The sequence below is a fragment of the Natrix helvetica genome (genome assembly GCF_964273705.1).
Source record: "Natrix helvetica genome assembly, chromosome: 1".
NCBI lineage: Eukaryota > Metazoa > Chordata > Lepidosauria > Squamata > Natricidae > Natrix > Natrix helvetica.
Window position 1 is genome coordinate 162655539 of NC_138548.1, and position 17134 is coordinate 162672672.

Below are 17134 nucleotides of genomic sequence, written 5' to 3' on the forward strand. Positions count from 1 at the left end.
TAGTATAAAGTCATAGTACTTTTGAGAGTGATACTGTGCATTTTGGATTCATGTTCGGTTAAGTAACAGCCTGTTGTGCCTTACAATGGCTTCTACTGTACAGCACAGTAGATTTGCCATGGTAATGGCTTCGCAATACTCCACAAGGGGGCTTCCTCTAATATAGGATTGGGATAAATACATACCTGGGCTATGCTGGGTTATCAGCTAGTTTAGCATAAGAAGCAATGTCAATAATGTAATTATGAACACTTTTGGTTGCCACTATTTTTATACTCACTTCAGTGGTGGGTTGCAGGTGGTATGCCCCAATACGGGCATACTGGAGCCAACCCGGAAAAACCGGATACCGTTCCGGTACAGTGCTCCGGAGGACCCATCTGCCCGCCCTCGCTCCTTACCTGTGCTTTAAGCTTTTGGCACTTCCGCACACGACACATACGGCGCCTGCGCGACGCTCCGCCGAGCAGCTGGAGTGTCATGGAGGCTTGCAGAAGTGTCGCCGGCAAGCGTAAGACATATAAAAAGTTTGTGTATCTTTAATATCAGATGCTTCAAATCAAAATAATGATGATTTGAAAATAGAATATCAACAATGGTTGTCAAATTACTTCCTTTTATTCTCCATTTGGAAATTGCGCAGTGTAATACAGCCAGATATCTACCATACAGACGCAACATCCAAGTTGCCACTGGGAAAAACAATGGGTTTTATTGGAATGAAAGGTATTCTACAAGTAGTAAAGGCATGGTATTTATGGGGAGGAAACAGAGGAAAAAGAAAAGTACCAATACTGGTGAAATTGAAGTCTGAACATGATGGATGCCAGAAAGAGATAAGAGTGTAGTGGATTTTGAAATCCTATATGCACTTCCCAGCAAGAATGATAGGAGTTACTTACTCCTGTTTCCTGTTGGGATGATTAAACCCAACAGTGTTCACAGTGTTGGCATCTGAGGAATCTGGGATTCCAGGCTGGGATTCCAGCATGGCAGCAACCAAAGAAGGAAAAGATCACTGAGACTTGGAGAACATACTGGCTTCTTTTCATGTTCTCAATTGCCCAGAAATTAGTTACCAGTGCCTCATTCAGCCTCAAGGAAATCTAGCTTGTCTTTATCCATCTTGTGTCTCGGTCCGCTCTACTGTCTTGGCTGCTTCATCTAAGTGGTCTCCCATTCTTTCCAAGGGATGATAAACCCACATTTTAAAATAGCTGTAAAAACAGCAATGCTGGAAAGAGGGCAGAGGTTGGAAGGCTAAATGACTTTCTAACTACCATCAAATGGCTCAGCGGCTAGGACACTGAGCTTGTCAATCAGAAAGGTCAGCAGTTCAGCAGTTCGAATCGCGCCATGTAACGGAGTGAGTTCCCGTTACTTGTCTCAGCTTCTGCCAACCTAGCAGTTCGAAAGCACGTAAAAATGCAAGTAGAAAAATAGGAACCACCTTTGGTGGGAAGGTAACAGTGTTCTGTGCACCTTCGGCATTTAGTCATGCCGGCCACATGACCACAGAGACGTCTTCGGACAGTGCTGGCTTTTGGCTTTGAAACGGAGATGAGCACTGCCTCCTAGAGTCAGAAAGGACTAGTACATATGTGCGAGGGGAACCTTTACCTTTAACTACCATCACTCCAAAAGGCCAGCTTTTTATTCATTTAAATATTGATGTAGACTTCTAAATTTAAAAGGACTCCTTTAATGCTCTATGGGTATATTCTGAATCAACTCTATTCTGAATCAACTCTTAACTGGGCTCCCTCTAAATGCATCTAAGAAAACTTTTTTTTTTTTTTGCAAAATCAGGACAAGTTTTGACAGATGGCTAAACTCTCTGAATTAGCTGTCTGTCAATACTTGTTCCTCCCACACCCTTACATGTGTAACAAGCCTTACTCTTGTTTAGTAAGAGAGATTAGGGATGCTTTCTTGCCAACTAAGGATGTTTGGTAGAAAGGAAACAAAGTGAGGAGTGTTTGACAGGAAATTTGTAAGAACAGCATCACTCACCAACCTTGTTATTCAAGCAGATTAGAACTTGGCCTTCAGAGTGGCACAATTTATGGCCACCTATGTTTTTGCTGACTCAGGGAGAAGGCCGGGAGTTTGTCCATTTGGACAAAGTAAAATCCTGCCCATGTAGCCATCTGTTTATCCATCATCTCGCTTTTAATGGATAATTACCATATAATTTTGTTTTCCCCATTCAGGGAGACCGTGGTTTTGAAGGTCCGAAAGGACCCCGCGGTCAACCAGGCACTGGCATAAAAGGTGAAAAGGTAAGTACTGAAAATGCCAAGGGATTCACTGCATCCAAATAAACTTGAACGCCCTGACTGATAGGCTCAAAAGGTGTAATGAAGCAAAACAAAGAGATTGGTTTTATTTTTCAGTGAATGTTGGACAGTGCTATAGTGAGCTGGTAGATTTATATCCAATCAATCTATTTTAGCATTTTCTTCTAGTAAATGGTAAATTGAAATGAAGCAGCTTTTATTCTGTGGGAAAGTTAAGTTTTAGAAGAAAAAGAAAGAAAAATTGCACATGCCTTTCAACTCCTGAGAATCCTACCTATTAACTTTGGGTTAATTGTGGTTTTTAAAAAATAGAGTGCCTGCCACTCATCTCTATTTGAATCATAATAAATTATAGTACAGCTTATCTGTACTGATACTACTCAAATTGCTTGCAGTGAAGATTTCAGTTACTTGTAGGATAGCTCAAGGGTCTGCCTGTCTTACCGTGTTTCCCTGAAAATAAGACAGGGTCTTATTTTCTTTTGACCCCTGAAATAAATACTTGGCCTTATTTTCAGAGAGCTCTTATTATTTTTGAGGTGCAGGAGGCGGCGAGCATGGTCACCTCATGGCTGCTGCTGGGTTGCAATATTTTCATGGAGGGCTTATTTTCGGGGGAGGACTTATTTCAGCGCATGCACTCAATAGCTCAATTGGGCTTATTATCCGGGGAGGTCTTGTTTTCAGGGTAGTAACTAACCAAACTCTATTTATCAGGGTGAAATAGGTCCCCCTGGTTTGCCTGGACCTATTGGATTACCTGGAATTGGGATTCAAGGAGAGAAAGTAAGTTGGGTACAAGCCCAAGGTTTTAAAATTGTTCCTAAGGTCATCGTAATAGCTCCTATTCATTAATATAAAGACAATATAATTTATTTCCTAGGGGGTAGAAGGCCCCAAAGGACCACTAGGACCAAGAGGGCCACCTGGACAGGGATTACCTGGGCCAAAGGTGCGTACATTTGACTCTAACAGAAATGTCTTGACTAGATATTTTTAGATCAAATAATTTTAAATAGACCAATCTTCCTCTTCATGTTCTGAAAGAGCCCATCCATTTCCAGGTTTAAGCGAATTTTTGTGATTTTTTTGGGGGGGGGGTGAATACATTATTTATCTAATGGACTGCTATCCCAGCTCTCCAGTCCAAAAGAGTGCTCAAGGGAGCCAACAGGAAAAGAAATGAGATGTAAAAGTAAACTGTGATGCCTTTACTAACGTCAGAAAGAATAGGAACCCATTTGGATTTCACTAGGAACAAGTTGGCTAAAGGAAGGGAGGGGATCAGGAAAGCAAAAAAGAAAGGCAAAAAGATCAACAACTTAATAAACAACTACAAACCCGGAAAATGATTAAAAGATAGAAATACGAGATAGACTGTAGCAAATAAATATTATACAAAACGACTCAAATGTAGTAACGTCTATTATACATAGAATACATAGAATATTATATATAGAATGAAAAAAATGTATGAAATAATATAAATGCACATATGCGTAAAGTTGTAGTTATAAAAGATTTATTTGTATAGATAAAAGAATCACAACAAATATGTAAAACAAATGTAATGGGTTGCAAGGATGTGAAGTTTGTACAAACAAAATAAAACGTTTTTAAAAAGAAAAAGAAACGAAATGTAAAAGTAAACTGTGATGTCTTTACTAAAGTCAGAAAGAATAGGAACCCAATTGGATTTCACTAGGAACAAGTTGTGTTGTGTGGGAAGGAAATGGGATGGGGAGCTCTATAATCTGATAACTTGGGCCACGGAGTTGAATAGTGGCAGCGACCCTTTTTCCTCGTGTTGAGGGAATTAGCATCTGGCCTGGCTAACATCAAGGTTTCTAACTCTATTGCAAAACAATTGTTGTTTAAGGGTGATCAGGGTTTACCAGGAGAAACTGGAGCTCCAGGGGAAAGAGGCCTTGGAGAACCCGGTGCAAAGGTATAGTAGTTCTTAAAATATTGAGCATTTAAAATGTGGATAATGATCTCTCTCAGGGATAAATATCACCAATATGCTGGTGATACTGAATTATACATGTCTACCTCTATTCCCGTGATGGGAATTCCTATGGCATGGAGCATAGGACGCCAGTCCTCAGCTCCAGTGTGCATGCTCGTGCCGGCCACCTGATTTTCAGCCTTCCGGAGGGCTGGGGGAGGCCGTTTTCACCCTCCCCAAGCTTCAGGAAAGCTTCCGGATCTCCAAAGGTGATCACATCATCAGAGGGCCCTGCAACTGGTCGTAAGGGCAAGCTGATTGTCAAGCACCTAGATCGGGATCATGTGACCACAGGGGTGCTGGGATGGCCACTGAGGCCTGGTCATAACTAGTGTTCAGTACTGTCATAATTTGGAATGGTCACTAAATGGGTGTTCCTAAGCCTATCATCTTTTGCATGCATTTCCCAGCCTGTCTGCTTTTCAGTTCCGCATTAAATAAAATCCAGGATGTCCTGTTTCTTTTAACAACTTTTCCCTTTCTCCCTTACAAAAGGGGGAGCCAGGTACTTCAGGTTTGGCAGGATTACCTGGGCTTCCAGGAGAAGATGGTGCACCAGGACAAAAGGTTTGCTTGCTATTTTAAAAATAGGCAGAAAGTGCCCTTCCATAAGAAATAAAACAAAGAAAGTATACTATATAAAATAATGCATGCATGATTGTCTTAAGACAAGTACCACTGCAACATGTTTGTTTTGTTGAAGCTGGCTTTAGTGGCATTGTACATGGTATAGCCTTTATTGTCTTGTATATCATGTATACAACGAAATTGGTTTTAGCCTCACTGGTGCAATCCATGACAACAAATACAAACAACATAAATAGTATAAAGAATAATCCCTATGCAAGGAAATTGGGGGGGGGGGGAGAAAAAGAAAGAAAAAGAAAAACTAGTCATGTGTTTCCGTGTGTGTGTAGAGTGATTGTGGTTGTGTTTAAGAGTCTGACAGCCCAGACATAACTATGAGCTACATAACTATCTGATGCATCCCTCTGGATTTGAGGACAAATAGAGTATATGCAGGCATTTAAGAAGTTACCGGTATTTGTCTACAACTCTTTAAAACTGTTGCATCTTTTTCTCAGTCCTTTGAGGTAGACTGAATCAGGGCATGGATTCCAGAAGAAAGTGGAAATCTACTGATGCAAACTACCATCACAGAATCTTGTTTTCCCTTCCGTCCCTCTTATATCCCTGGGAGATACGTCTGAGTCAATGGGAGTTTCTTTCTAGTGTTTTCTTCATTTCTTGGACTTAAAACAAAATTTTGTAACTGTCATTGCATAGTTTCTGCAGGATTTATCTCTGGTTCACCACATTTTTCTGGAATTAGACAGCTGTTCTCTCCAACTGCAAAGGAGAAGCACATTTAGTTTAAGGAATTGCAAATAGTAAGGTGACCAACTTTTTTACAATGAAAAGGAGGACAAAACACGTTCTATTGTCCGAAATAGGTGCTTGGATGCGCCTACATACATTCATCTTCCTGATGAAAATGGGCTCCAATAAATAGATAATACAGTTCTCCATTCTAACCACCAATTTGCAGAAATGACTATAGTAAATGTCTGTTGCAACATCAGGACAGTAGCTCCTCCCCTTTATGCTAGCATTGTTGTCTTGCACACAATAAGTAACAAGTATGTTTTGCATTAAAATTTGTGTTTCCTCACTTGTCTTTTCCATGCCTCCCCAGTGCGAAGTAAGTATATAGTAAAAAAATAATAATATAGATCTCTGTGTCATATTGCTCAGGGTACTACATGTAAGATTTACTGCTTGCAAAACCCTCCACATGCATCATCTTGCCATAATTCTTGCACTTGCTTTATACGGAAGATTAAGCCATGACACTCAGAGATTACAGAAGTGGGCTGAGACTGGTGGTATTTATTCCTTCTTAGAGAACTCTTAGCCATGCAGTCAGTCAAAAGACACGATTAGCTAATCCATCTTTCTTTCATATGTTGAAAAAGTGGAATAAATGGTGGGGAAACGCAGGAAGGTTGCAAGTAGAAGATGATATATGGGATCCACCAAATCTTTTAAAGAATACGCGGTGATGGCAAATAAAAAGTGCTTGATTAAAAGTATTGTGAGATTGCACTGTAGGAGGCCATCCACGGACTTCCTCATTCACAGAGACATCATCTCTTCATATCTATGCCATCCCAAAATATTTAATGCTCCTATACTATGCTGTCTTACAGGGAGAACCAGGTTTGCCTGGCCCACGTGGTCCAGAAGGTGCTCCTGGAATTGGAATTCAGGGCGAAAAGGCAAGGAATTATACATTCATTGTTTCTGGAATGATCACGCCAAAATGAATAAAATATGTTTCCATCGTTAGAAGTATGAAATGCTTTTTGGAAAATGGATTTTATCAAGCATTTTTTGTTGTTGTTGTTCAGAAATTCAGTGCCAGATGTTGAGAATGTCCCTTCTTCTTTTCATTTCCTTCCTTAGCCCACATTTGCTGTGGAAATTCTCCCAGCCCTTTAGAGCTGAAGTTAAAGATGTCTTTATTTATTTTACTTTATTTAGTTAGTTTGTCAAACATGCACAAGATAACAGGTATAAATATAAACATGGACATGAACAAAGGAAATGAGTACAAATAAATGGGGACAGTAGGACAGGGACGGTAGGCACGCTGGTGCGCTTATGCACGCCCCCTTTTAAGGACGTCTTAGGAATGGGGTGAGGTCCATGATAGACAGCTTAAGATTGAAACTGTGAGGGTTTGAGGTAACAACAGAGTCCAGGCATTCCAGGCATTGACCACTCTGTTGCTGAAGTCGTATTTTCCGCAATCGAATTTGGAACGGTTTACCTTGAGTTTGTATTGTGTCCAGGCAGATGACGTCAGGGAATTCCCCCTGACAGCCGGCATCTGCACTAGCAACAGCCAGGTCGCGTCTGATTGGCTAAGACGCGACCTGGCTGAGAGCGGGGAAACTCTGGCTTGGGGATTGGCTGGGTCGTCTGACAGCTTCGTATAAATAGCTGTCAGACGAACCCTGCATTGATTCTCTCCTGTATATTTGTCGATATATAACACTGGCGACGAAGGTGGGATACAGCCGCTAACCCACCGAACGTTCCATCTTGGCACAATCGTACCGGCGACCCGTTCCTGCCAGCCTAGCTCGATCCCTGAGGAGACCATGTCGGCGATGCCAACCTTCGTTCCGTTTGGCTGCGACGGCGAGACTTGGGAAGCGTTCCTGGAGCGTTTCGAGTGCTATCTGATAGCCAACGGCCGTCGCGATGTACCAGATGATGAGAAGTGCAGCTTCTTCTTGAGCTGCTGTGGCACGCCAATGTTTAGCGCCGCTCGCTCACTAGCCGCCCCTCAGCCAGTCCATTCTCTGACTGGGCTACATTAACGGAGCGTCTTCAGCGCCACTACGCCCCCACACCATCCTGGGTGGCGAGGCATTACGCTTTCAGGCACTGTGTCCAGAAGCCGGAGGAGTCGGTGAGCCAGTTCCTCCAGTCGCTTCGCACAGCGGCGATGAGGTGCGAGTTTGCCGACCTCGATCACAACCTCACGGAGCAGTTCGTCAGCGGCGTGAAAGATCTGCGCCTTCGCCGGCGGCTCCTGTCACAAGCGGACATCACACTGACTGGGGCCATTGAGCAGGCAAGGGCGGCTGAACTCTCCGACGAGTCAATGGCAGAGATGTTCAACCTGCCGCCTCCGCCAGGCCGCACTTGCCTGGTGGACGAACTAGTTCCCTTGCCAAATGACTACCCTGAGGAGGGCGCGGTGGCGCGCATTGGCCAGTCCTCCAGAAGACGCGTCCCTCAGCGAGCCCGGGAAGCTGTGACCGCTTGCCTTGGCTGTGGAGGCAACCACGACCGTTCAGGTTGCCCCTTTAAGGCCGCGGTCTGCCGCCGCTGCCTTAAGAAAGGACATTTGGCCCAGGTCTGCCGAGCGCAGTTCCCCTTGCCACAGCGTCCAGATGACATCCCGACCACAGCCACCGTCAAACAGCGACCTGGAAGCCGTGCTGGACGACAGCAGCAGCAGCAGCAGCAGCAGCAGCAGCAGCAGCAGCCTTCGCACGGAGGCTGCTACGCCGTGGACGCTGACTTCCACGCCAACCCCGCAGAGTTGGCCTTCCATACGGGTGCAGGTGCGGAGCGCATCAAGGCGTCGCTCCTCATTGAGGGCTCCCCCTGCACCATGGAGGTGGACTCGGGGTCATCCCGATCCCTTTTGTCGTGGGCAGAGTTCTCCCGCCTCTGTCCAGGCATCTCAAAGACCCAGCTCTCATCCCCAGACGCAACCCTATGGGACTACCAGGGGACTCTAATTCCTACCCTGGGTTGTCACCTGGTGCGGATGGAGTACGGGGACTTTTTGGGGTGCCTTCCCCTCCTAGTAGTGGAAAAGCCTTTGCCGGCCCTCCTGGGCCTTGACTGGTTCCCGGCACTTGGCCTATCAGTGCACGGGGTAAGGCAAGTGGTGGCCACGCCCCCTGACGTGGCCGACGTACTTGCCAGATTTTCTGATGTGTTTGATGGGCAGCTGGGAGCGTATAAGGGAACGCCCATCTCCTTGAACCTAGACCCCCAGGTTGCCCCCATTAGGCTGAAGGCCCGTAGGGTGCCTTTCGCCTTGAGGGCAAAGGTTGATGCGGAGCTAGACAAGCTCGTCGCGCAGGGAGTCTTGGAGCCGGTGGATTACTCCAAGTGGGAGACCCCTTTGGTCATCCCAGTTAAGGCGGATGGGTCCATTCGCCTCTGCCCCGACTTTAAATCCACCATCAACCTTGCCCTCCAGGCGAACCCCTATCCAGTTCCGGTAGTGCAGCACTTGCTCCACTCTTTGGGGCAGGGCTGCATCTTTGCGAAGCTGGATATGGCGCAGGCCTACCAGCAGCTCCCGGTGGATGATGAGGCGGCGGCCGCGCAGACCATCGTCACCCACCGTGGAGCTTTCCGTTGCCGCCGCTTGCAATTCAGCGTTTCCGTAGCCCTGGGGATCTTCCAGAGCCTTATGGAGCGGCTGCTCCATGGGCTCCCTGGCGTGGTTCCGTATTTCGATGACGTCCTGATCGCCGCCAGCAGCCGATCGGGCCTCATCGAAGTACTAGTGAAGGTCCTCGAGCGTTTCAGGGGCGCGGGCTTAAAATTAAAGCGCAGCAAATGCTCATTTGCTGTGCCCCGGGTTGATTTCCTGGGCTTCACAATTGATGCCCAAGGAATTCACCCCACCCCTTCCAAGGTAGCAGCCATCAGGAACGCCCCCACGCCTGCCTCCAAGACGGAGCTGCAGGCGTTCCTTGGCTTGCTTAACTTCTATGCGCCATTTCTGCCGCATAAGGCATCACTAGCCGAGCCGCTGCATCGGTTGCTCGACCGATCGGCAGCCTGGCGCTGGGGCAGCCGCGAAGCGCATGCGTTCGCGGCTGTCAAAGACTTGCTGACGTCAGAGGCAGTCCTCGTCCAATATTCGGACAAGCTGCCTTTGACTCTTGCTTGTGACGCCTCCCCCGTGGGTTTGGGGGCGGTCCTGAGCCATGTGCTGCCCAATGGCTCGGAGGCCCCCATAGCCTTTTATTCCCGGACACTGACTTCTGCAGAACACAACTACAGCCAGATTGACAAGGAGGCTCTGGCTGCAGTGTCAGGGATTAAGAGGTTCCATGATTACCTCTATGGTCGGCACTTTACTTTGTTCACCGACCATAAGCCACTCCTTGGGCTTTTGGCAGGTAACAAGCCGACCCCTCCCATTCTTTCGCCGCGCATGACTAGGTGGACAGAGTTCCTAGCTGCATACAGCTACACTCTGCTCTACCGCCCGGGCAAGCACATTGGGCATGCTGATGCCCTCAGCCGCTGCCCCCTGCCCGTGGCAGACCCCCCGACAGTGCCTTGCCTGTCGGTTTTGGCCATAGCGGATTTGGCTCTGCCACTCTCTTCCGGAGAGGTGGCCTCAAAATCTAGGGCTGACCCTGACCTGTCCCAGGTCATGCGATGGGTCCAAAGGGGCTGGCCTGAGGGACCGGTGCCAGAGCACCTTCGTCCCTTCAAGGCCAGGCAGTTGGAGCTGTCACTTCACAGTGGGTGCCTCCTGTGGGGTGACAGGGTGGTCATTCCACCCAGCCTGCGCCGTCAGGTGCTGTCTCGCCTTCATGAGGGCCACCCAGGCATAGTGCGCATGAAATGCCTGGCGCGCAGCTATGTCTGGTGGCCTCGCATTGATGACGAGATAGCCGCCTGGGTGGCCGGCTGCTCCCCCTGCCAACATTCCCGACCGGCGCCACTGGCAGCCGCGCCTAGGGAATGAGAATTGCCCCGTGGGCCTTGGTCCCGCATTCACATGGATTTTGCGGGTCCCTTCAGAGGCCAGGTCTTCTTGGTGGTGGTGGATGCATATTCGCGCTGGGTGGAGCTCATCCTCATGAGGTCCACCACAGCCGAGGCCACGATCAGGGAACTGACTAGGCTTTTCGCCACCCATGGCTTGCCGGACGTCATTGTCTCTGATAACGGGCCTCAATTTGCATCCACCGCGTTCCAGCTGTTCCTGGCTTCTCAGGGTATCCGCCATGCCCCAGTCGCCCCATACCATCCGGCTAGTAATGGCCGGGCGGAACGGGCGGTCCGCTCGGCCAAGGAGGCGTTAGGCAGAATGGATGGGGCAGACTGGCCATCAAGGGTGGCTGCTTACCTCTTGGTACAGCATGCCACTCCTTGCCCCCAGACCGGGAAGTCTCCAGCTGAGCTGCTGATGGGCCGGCGCCTGCGGACCACCTTGGATAGGTTGCACCCACTCTATTCAAGTGAACAGCCTGGCAACCTGGGGCCCCCTTCCCGTTCTTTCCTTCTGGGCGATTCTGTTTGGGCTCAGGCATTCTCAGGGGCGGTTAGGTGGGTGCCTGCCACCATCACCGCCATAACCGGCCCCTGTTCTTACAGGGTCCAGCTACCTGATGGGACCGAATGGCGGCGGCACCTGGATCAATTGAGGCGCCGCCTGCCCTGCAACGGCGACAACATCCCCGCCAGGTCGGCCATCGACGTCGCTGCGCCTGAGCCCTCCAACGTTTCGTTTCCTGGTGCCCTTCCACCAGTCACTGATCACCCGGTCCAGCTGCCCTGGGCCTTCCCGTCCTCGGACGCCGCCTCCCGGCCGTCCATTGTTGAGGATGTGCCGCCCGTTAGGCGTCTGCCTCCCGGTTTCCAACTGGCCTTCCCCGAGTCAGGCCAGGCCTACCCTGAAGTTCCCCGTTCAAACCCGCCTTCGGCCGCGCCCCCTCAGCCCTGCCTACCTGGGCCTTGTCATTCTCCGTCAGGGGTGGGCCTCCAAGATGGCGCCCGGAGCTCCACTCCCTTGCGGGAGGAGCTTCAACGGACACCACCTTCCTCTCCGGCGCCTCCTGTCGAACTGAGGCATTCTGGGCGGGTCCGGCGCCACCCAGACTATTTACGTGACTACGTTTGTGCGTCGTCTGCACATGCGCAGTTACTGGGGGGGAAGGAGTATTGTGTCCAGGCAGATGACGTCAGGGAATTCCCCCTGACAGCCGGCATCTGCACTAGCAACAGCCAGATCGCGTCTGATTGGCTAAGACACGACCTGGCTGAGAGCGGGGAAACTCTGGCTTGGGGATTGGCTGGGTCGTCTGACAGCTTCGTATAAATAGCTGTCAGACGAACCCTGCATTGATTCTCTCCTGTATATTTGTCGAGACTGTTGTGTTCAATAAAGACTGGTTAATTCTCCTCACGACTCCGCTCGCCTTTTGTGCCTACTTAACAGTTTGTATCTATTGTTTGCCCATGTATTATTGTGGTTGAAGCTAAATAAATCATTGACAGGTGATACAAGAAGAAAGAAAGATGCATTGATACAAGAAGGAAATGTCTATGTCTAGTTGTACTGACCAATGCGAAATGTCTGACTTTTTGTACAGTTATATACTAAATTTTCCAATATCCTTTGCATTTGCAATTTTTTTTTTGCTTTCATCAAGAAAGTTAAAGCATATGTTGTCTGAATGCCTTCTAAAACTTTTCCTAGGGTGATCAAGGACAAAGAGGAATACGTGGTTTATCTGGACCAACCGGAGTCCCTGGACCTGCCGGGGCTAAAGTATCACTTTATTTTTGTTCTTATTATCATATCTGATCTTTCAACAAACTTTGTGACCAAGACTTCACTGGATATGGTCAATGTATGGTCAATGTAGCCGTAATATATGCCATATCCTGTAGCTTGCCATCACATTGCTTGTTTATTTATTTAATCGATTTATATAGCTGCCTATCTTACATATGTGAGACTAAGTGATTTATAATAAAAATAATCTGCATCCAAAGAAACTCCACTTACATTGGAAGTCTCTTCCTCCATGTTCATCCTGATCTGGTTTGCTAAATGAATAACCTGCTTCAGAGCAGCTTTGTTAAATTTGGTACATCAGCTTAGGATAATCAAAATTGTAATATTAACTCATTTGGAGGAAGGTGGATTTAGGAAACCTTTGTTAAAGATTTAGGCAAAACCACAGAGAAACTAATCTGCAATTAGAATTAGAAACTCCTTTTTTAAAAGTGTCCATAAAGTATTAGTAACATAGGGAATACATAAAATGGGAGGTTTTCATAGGGGAAGGGTTCACAAATTAACATAGGGGAAGGGTTCACAAATCAAGCCATTTGTTTATAGCTGGAAATTTAAATTTACTGAATTCACTATGTGAGTGTTTTTCAACCTCAAGAACTTTATTGCGTGAAGACTTCAACAACCCCCAAAATTCTTCAACCAGAATTTCTGGAGAATTCTGGGAGTTGAAAATCACACTTTGTAAAGTTCCCCGAGGTTGAGAAATACGGCACTAAGTAATACTCCTTTGAAAATTTTGTTTTCTTTCTTATGGCAGGGTGAACCTGGTTCCCCAGGACGTCTGGGAATACCAGGGCTTCCAGGACGTGCCATTACAGGACCCAAGGTAACAAATGTATTTCTTCTTTTTAAAAAAAACTTCTAGTGTTGGAGCATTCACAACTTCTGGAGGCAAGTTGTTCCACTGATTAATTGTTCTGTCAGGAAATTTCTCCTTAGTTCTAAGCTGCTTCTCTCCTTGATTAGCTTCCACCCATTGCTTCTTGTCCTACCCTCAGGTGCTTTGGCGAATAGCTTGACTCTCTCTTCTTTGTGGCAGCCCCTGAGATATTGGATATTCATTAATTTTACAATGTCTGGTACACTTGCATGGACATTTCCTAAGCATTGTAATGAACAAAAGATGGCATAGATGAGCATATGCAGGGCTGTTCTCTTTAATTCTTCCTGTAGTTTTTATTGTAAAACAGGGACAGGGAACAAATTCATCAGCTGCAGAGGTGTGTTGGTCCCGGTTCAGCCTGGATCGGACGAACCAGTAGTAGCAGCTGTGGGAGGCTCCACTCACCCGCCCAGACACTTCTGTGCATGCACCGAAGTGTTGCGAGCGTGCACAAGCAAACCGGTAGTAAAAAATTTGGAAACCCACCACTGATCAACTGGATCTAGTTTCCTTCTTTCCTTGCAAATTAGACAGTATCAGAAAATGAAACTTAAGAAAAGGAAGCTGAACCAAAAGTATTTTTTATTACAGTATCGTCTTTAACGGGATCAGAGGTGATATTCAGCAGGTTCTCTCCAGTTTGGGCAAACCAGTAGCGGCGGCTGCGGGAGGCTCTGCCCACCCGCCTCAACATGATGCGCAAGCTCTGCGCATGTGCAGAAGGCAGTGTGCATGCGCAGACACGGCGCGTGTGCTCACATTTGCGAACCAGCCCACCGCTGAACTGGATGTATTGAAATGAAAGGGATAGTGTTGCTAGAATTTCAGCACTGAACAATTTCCAGCTTAGAACCAATTTATAATTCAGGTAGTCCTTGAGTTGCGATCGTAATGGAGCCTGCCCATTAAAACAGGTCAACCACATGATCAACCCAATTCTACAAAACTTTTTGCAGTGGTCGTTAAGCAGACGTGGTCATGAAACAACTGCTGCATTTCTCAGGCAACCACCACGGTCATTAAGCAAATCCATTATTCATTATGGCGCAGTTTTGCTAAAAATTGTAAGTTTTCAGCAAAATGGTCCTAAAACACAGCCAGGTGACCATGAAATGCTACAAATGGCCGTAAATGTGGCCATGTTACCAAACACCCAAAGTACAGTCAAGCGACTGGAGGGTAGGGAGAAATTTGAATCAGGTGTGAAATGCTACCGGTTCAGGCAAACTGGTAGCAAGAAAAAAAAATGCTAAAAAAAGGTTTTATAAAGTTGCGACAATCAGCTGTGCAACAATCAGCTGTGCCTAATTGTCTGTGAGGTTCCTGCTTGTTGCAGGGGCCGTTTTGTGTGAAGTCCCGCTGCTTTTACATTGTGTGTGAGTCAGTTGTGCAGCTTTTGTATTATTTTTATGTCAAGTGTGATAGTTGGTTTTTGAGCTCTCTGTGACTCTGTGAGGTTCCTGCTTATTGCAGGGGACATTTTGTGTGAAGTCCAGCTGCTTTTAGATTGTGTGCAAGTCAGTTGTGCAGCCATGCCCACCTGGTCACATGACCACCAAGCCACACCCATCTGGCCATATGACCACCAAGCCACACCCACCCGGTCACATGACCACACCCACCAAACCACGCCCACAGAACCGGTAGGGGAAATGTTTGAATTTCACCACTGCTTTGAATCCACATCATAAGTCACCTTTTTCAGGTAGATCATAAATTTAAACGCTCGCTAAGCGACCGGTTGTAAATTGAGGACTACCTGTATTAGGGCAGGGACTCCTTTGGGTTCTAAGAACTTTCTTATGAATTAGCAAGGAAGTGTTTCTTTTACAAAAGCATCCTTATCAATCTATTAAGTGTCCACCTCAGCATAAGCATGTCCAGTGCATCCTACAGGAAGAATTCCCTCCTATACTGAGAAAAGCACTCAGTGTAGGACAAAGCAGAAAAACATGGAGCAGTTTTATCTACTATTCGTTTTGCTCAAAGGAGAAAAGAATGGTCTCCCTTGAGGTCCTATTGTCAGAGGAGCCAGCTTGTGAGCCAGATTAGGACTATAAATTTGAGGTCCTAATAGTGTCTTTTCCTGTTTTTCCTCATGAGGCTGGAAAAAGAAGGTGTAATGTAATAGTTGATGTTCTAGTCCAAGATTGGGGGAACCAAGTGACTTTGAACCAATCATTTTCTCTCAATCTAACCGACTCTCGGGGTTATAATTGTGAGGAAAATAGGAGGAAGTAATACTAGGTATATGATGCTTTGAACTCTTGTCACAAAAGGTTTGTGTTGCGGCCCACCAGCAGAGATGGCAGCAGAGTCGCACAGTGAGGAGGTTGGGGAGAAGCATGGGCCAGTCTTGGAGGTTGGGGAAGGCTCAGACGAGGGCTCTGCATCTCCTGCAGAGACGGGGCTGAGGCCGCCTGGCAGTGATCAGGTGCCTATGGAGCTAGACAGCAGTGAGGCAGAGGAACTGCTGGAGCCTGTTCCCAGTGTGCACATGCGCAGAGCTGCCAGAAGAAAAGAACAACTCAGAAATCAGGGTGGACTTGGGAGTAAAGTCATAGGTGGAAGGTGAATGGCCCCTCCCATAGGAAGTAAAAGAGGAGCGAAAGGAGAGTGGGCTTTTGCAGGAAACAATTCGTTTCGTCGTTCGTTAGATTCAGGAGTGTAAAGATCTGTCCGTGAATCTCAGAGACTCTGTGCCCAGTCTTTCCTTGCACAGCACCTCATTTGGAAAATATTTACATGGCAGCTTTCCAAGATAGATAAGGTCTGTAGTCATAAATATTCCTTTGAAAGACTGTCGGCCAGGCCTTGCTGAATGTGAATGAGAGGAATTCCCATTCGTTTAATAAAAGGGGTTTTGTCGGGACCAGGATTCTGCCTCGTGCTTTTTAGGGAACCCTAGGTCAGAACAGTTTGTCATAAATCCAATAGATCAATGGAACAACAACAACAATCACTGTTTGTCTTATAATTGAAGGGTGACATTGGATTACCTGGACCACCTGGACCAATTGGAGAGCAAGGGATAGGAATTCCTGGGGCTAAGGTAACAACCATATTGGTTCCATATCAGTTCCTTTAAAGGAAAAGTATTCTACGGAGTGTAACTGCAGCTATAATAACATGTAAATATGTCTTTCTTTGTAAAAAGGGTGACCGTGGACAGCCAGGACCTCCTGGTCCATTTGGCCCCAAGGGAGATGGCTATCCAGGCCTACCTGTAAGTAGTCAACATTTGCTGTGACTTAAAAAGAGAATGTTGAACAGTGAATCACAGTAAAAGAGAGTAGGGACTGTGGGCATTTCAGAACCATTAACAGTTAAATCTATTTACTTCCTTACACCAGGGTCTTCCTGGTCTTCCTGGAGCTCCTGGAGAGGCAGGCCCAGATGGGATTGGATTACCTGGACCAAAGGTGCACTTTAAATAGTGTGATTATATGTATATATTAGAGAAATAGTATTACACAAGAAAAAAAAGTGTATGTATAAAGTGTATATAAGATAAGAAGAGGGGAGGGGGAGAGGGAAAAGGAGAGGGAGAAAGAAAGAGAGAGAATGCGATAGGTTTTTTGTTATACAAAGTAAATAGCTGAGGATGTATGCTATTACCTTATTTTACTGTGCTAAAACAAGTTGGAAGTCAATGCTTCTTTTTTCTGTTACTGTTTACCCTAATGTCAGCATTCCTGAAGTCCCCAACTCCGGGGGCAGGCATTTTCTCAAAGCTCCCATTTATTAGAATAGATTATACAGGCTCCATACAAAATTATGACAGAAGCCTCCAAAAG

The 17134-nt window shown here is 46.7% G+C and overlaps 1 protein-coding gene across 1 annotated transcript in view; it reads left to right on the top strand.

Moving 5' to 3' along the window:
* The window catches only part of LOC309384671 (uncharacterized protein), an 82363-nt gene that overhangs the window by 46847 nt on the left and 18382 nt on the right, over positions 1 to 17134 (top strand). The window contains exons 16-26 of the mRNA XM_081938388.1: positions 2214 to 2282; positions 3018 to 3086; positions 3184 to 3252; positions 4180 to 4248; positions 4804 to 4875; positions 6519 to 6587; positions 12350 to 12421; positions 13212 to 13280; positions 16321 to 16389; positions 16495 to 16563; positions 16691 to 16759. Coding sequence (XP_081794514.1) covers positions 2214 to 2282; positions 3018 to 3086; positions 3184 to 3252; positions 4180 to 4248; positions 4804 to 4875; positions 6519 to 6587; positions 12350 to 12421; positions 13212 to 13280; positions 16321 to 16389; positions 16495 to 16563; positions 16691 to 16759 — 765 coding nt within the window. The remainder of the gene's footprint in view (positions 1 to 2213; positions 2283 to 3017; positions 3087 to 3183; positions 3253 to 4179; positions 4249 to 4803; positions 4876 to 6518; positions 6588 to 12349; positions 12422 to 13211; positions 13281 to 16320; positions 16390 to 16494; positions 16564 to 16690; positions 16760 to 17134) is intronic.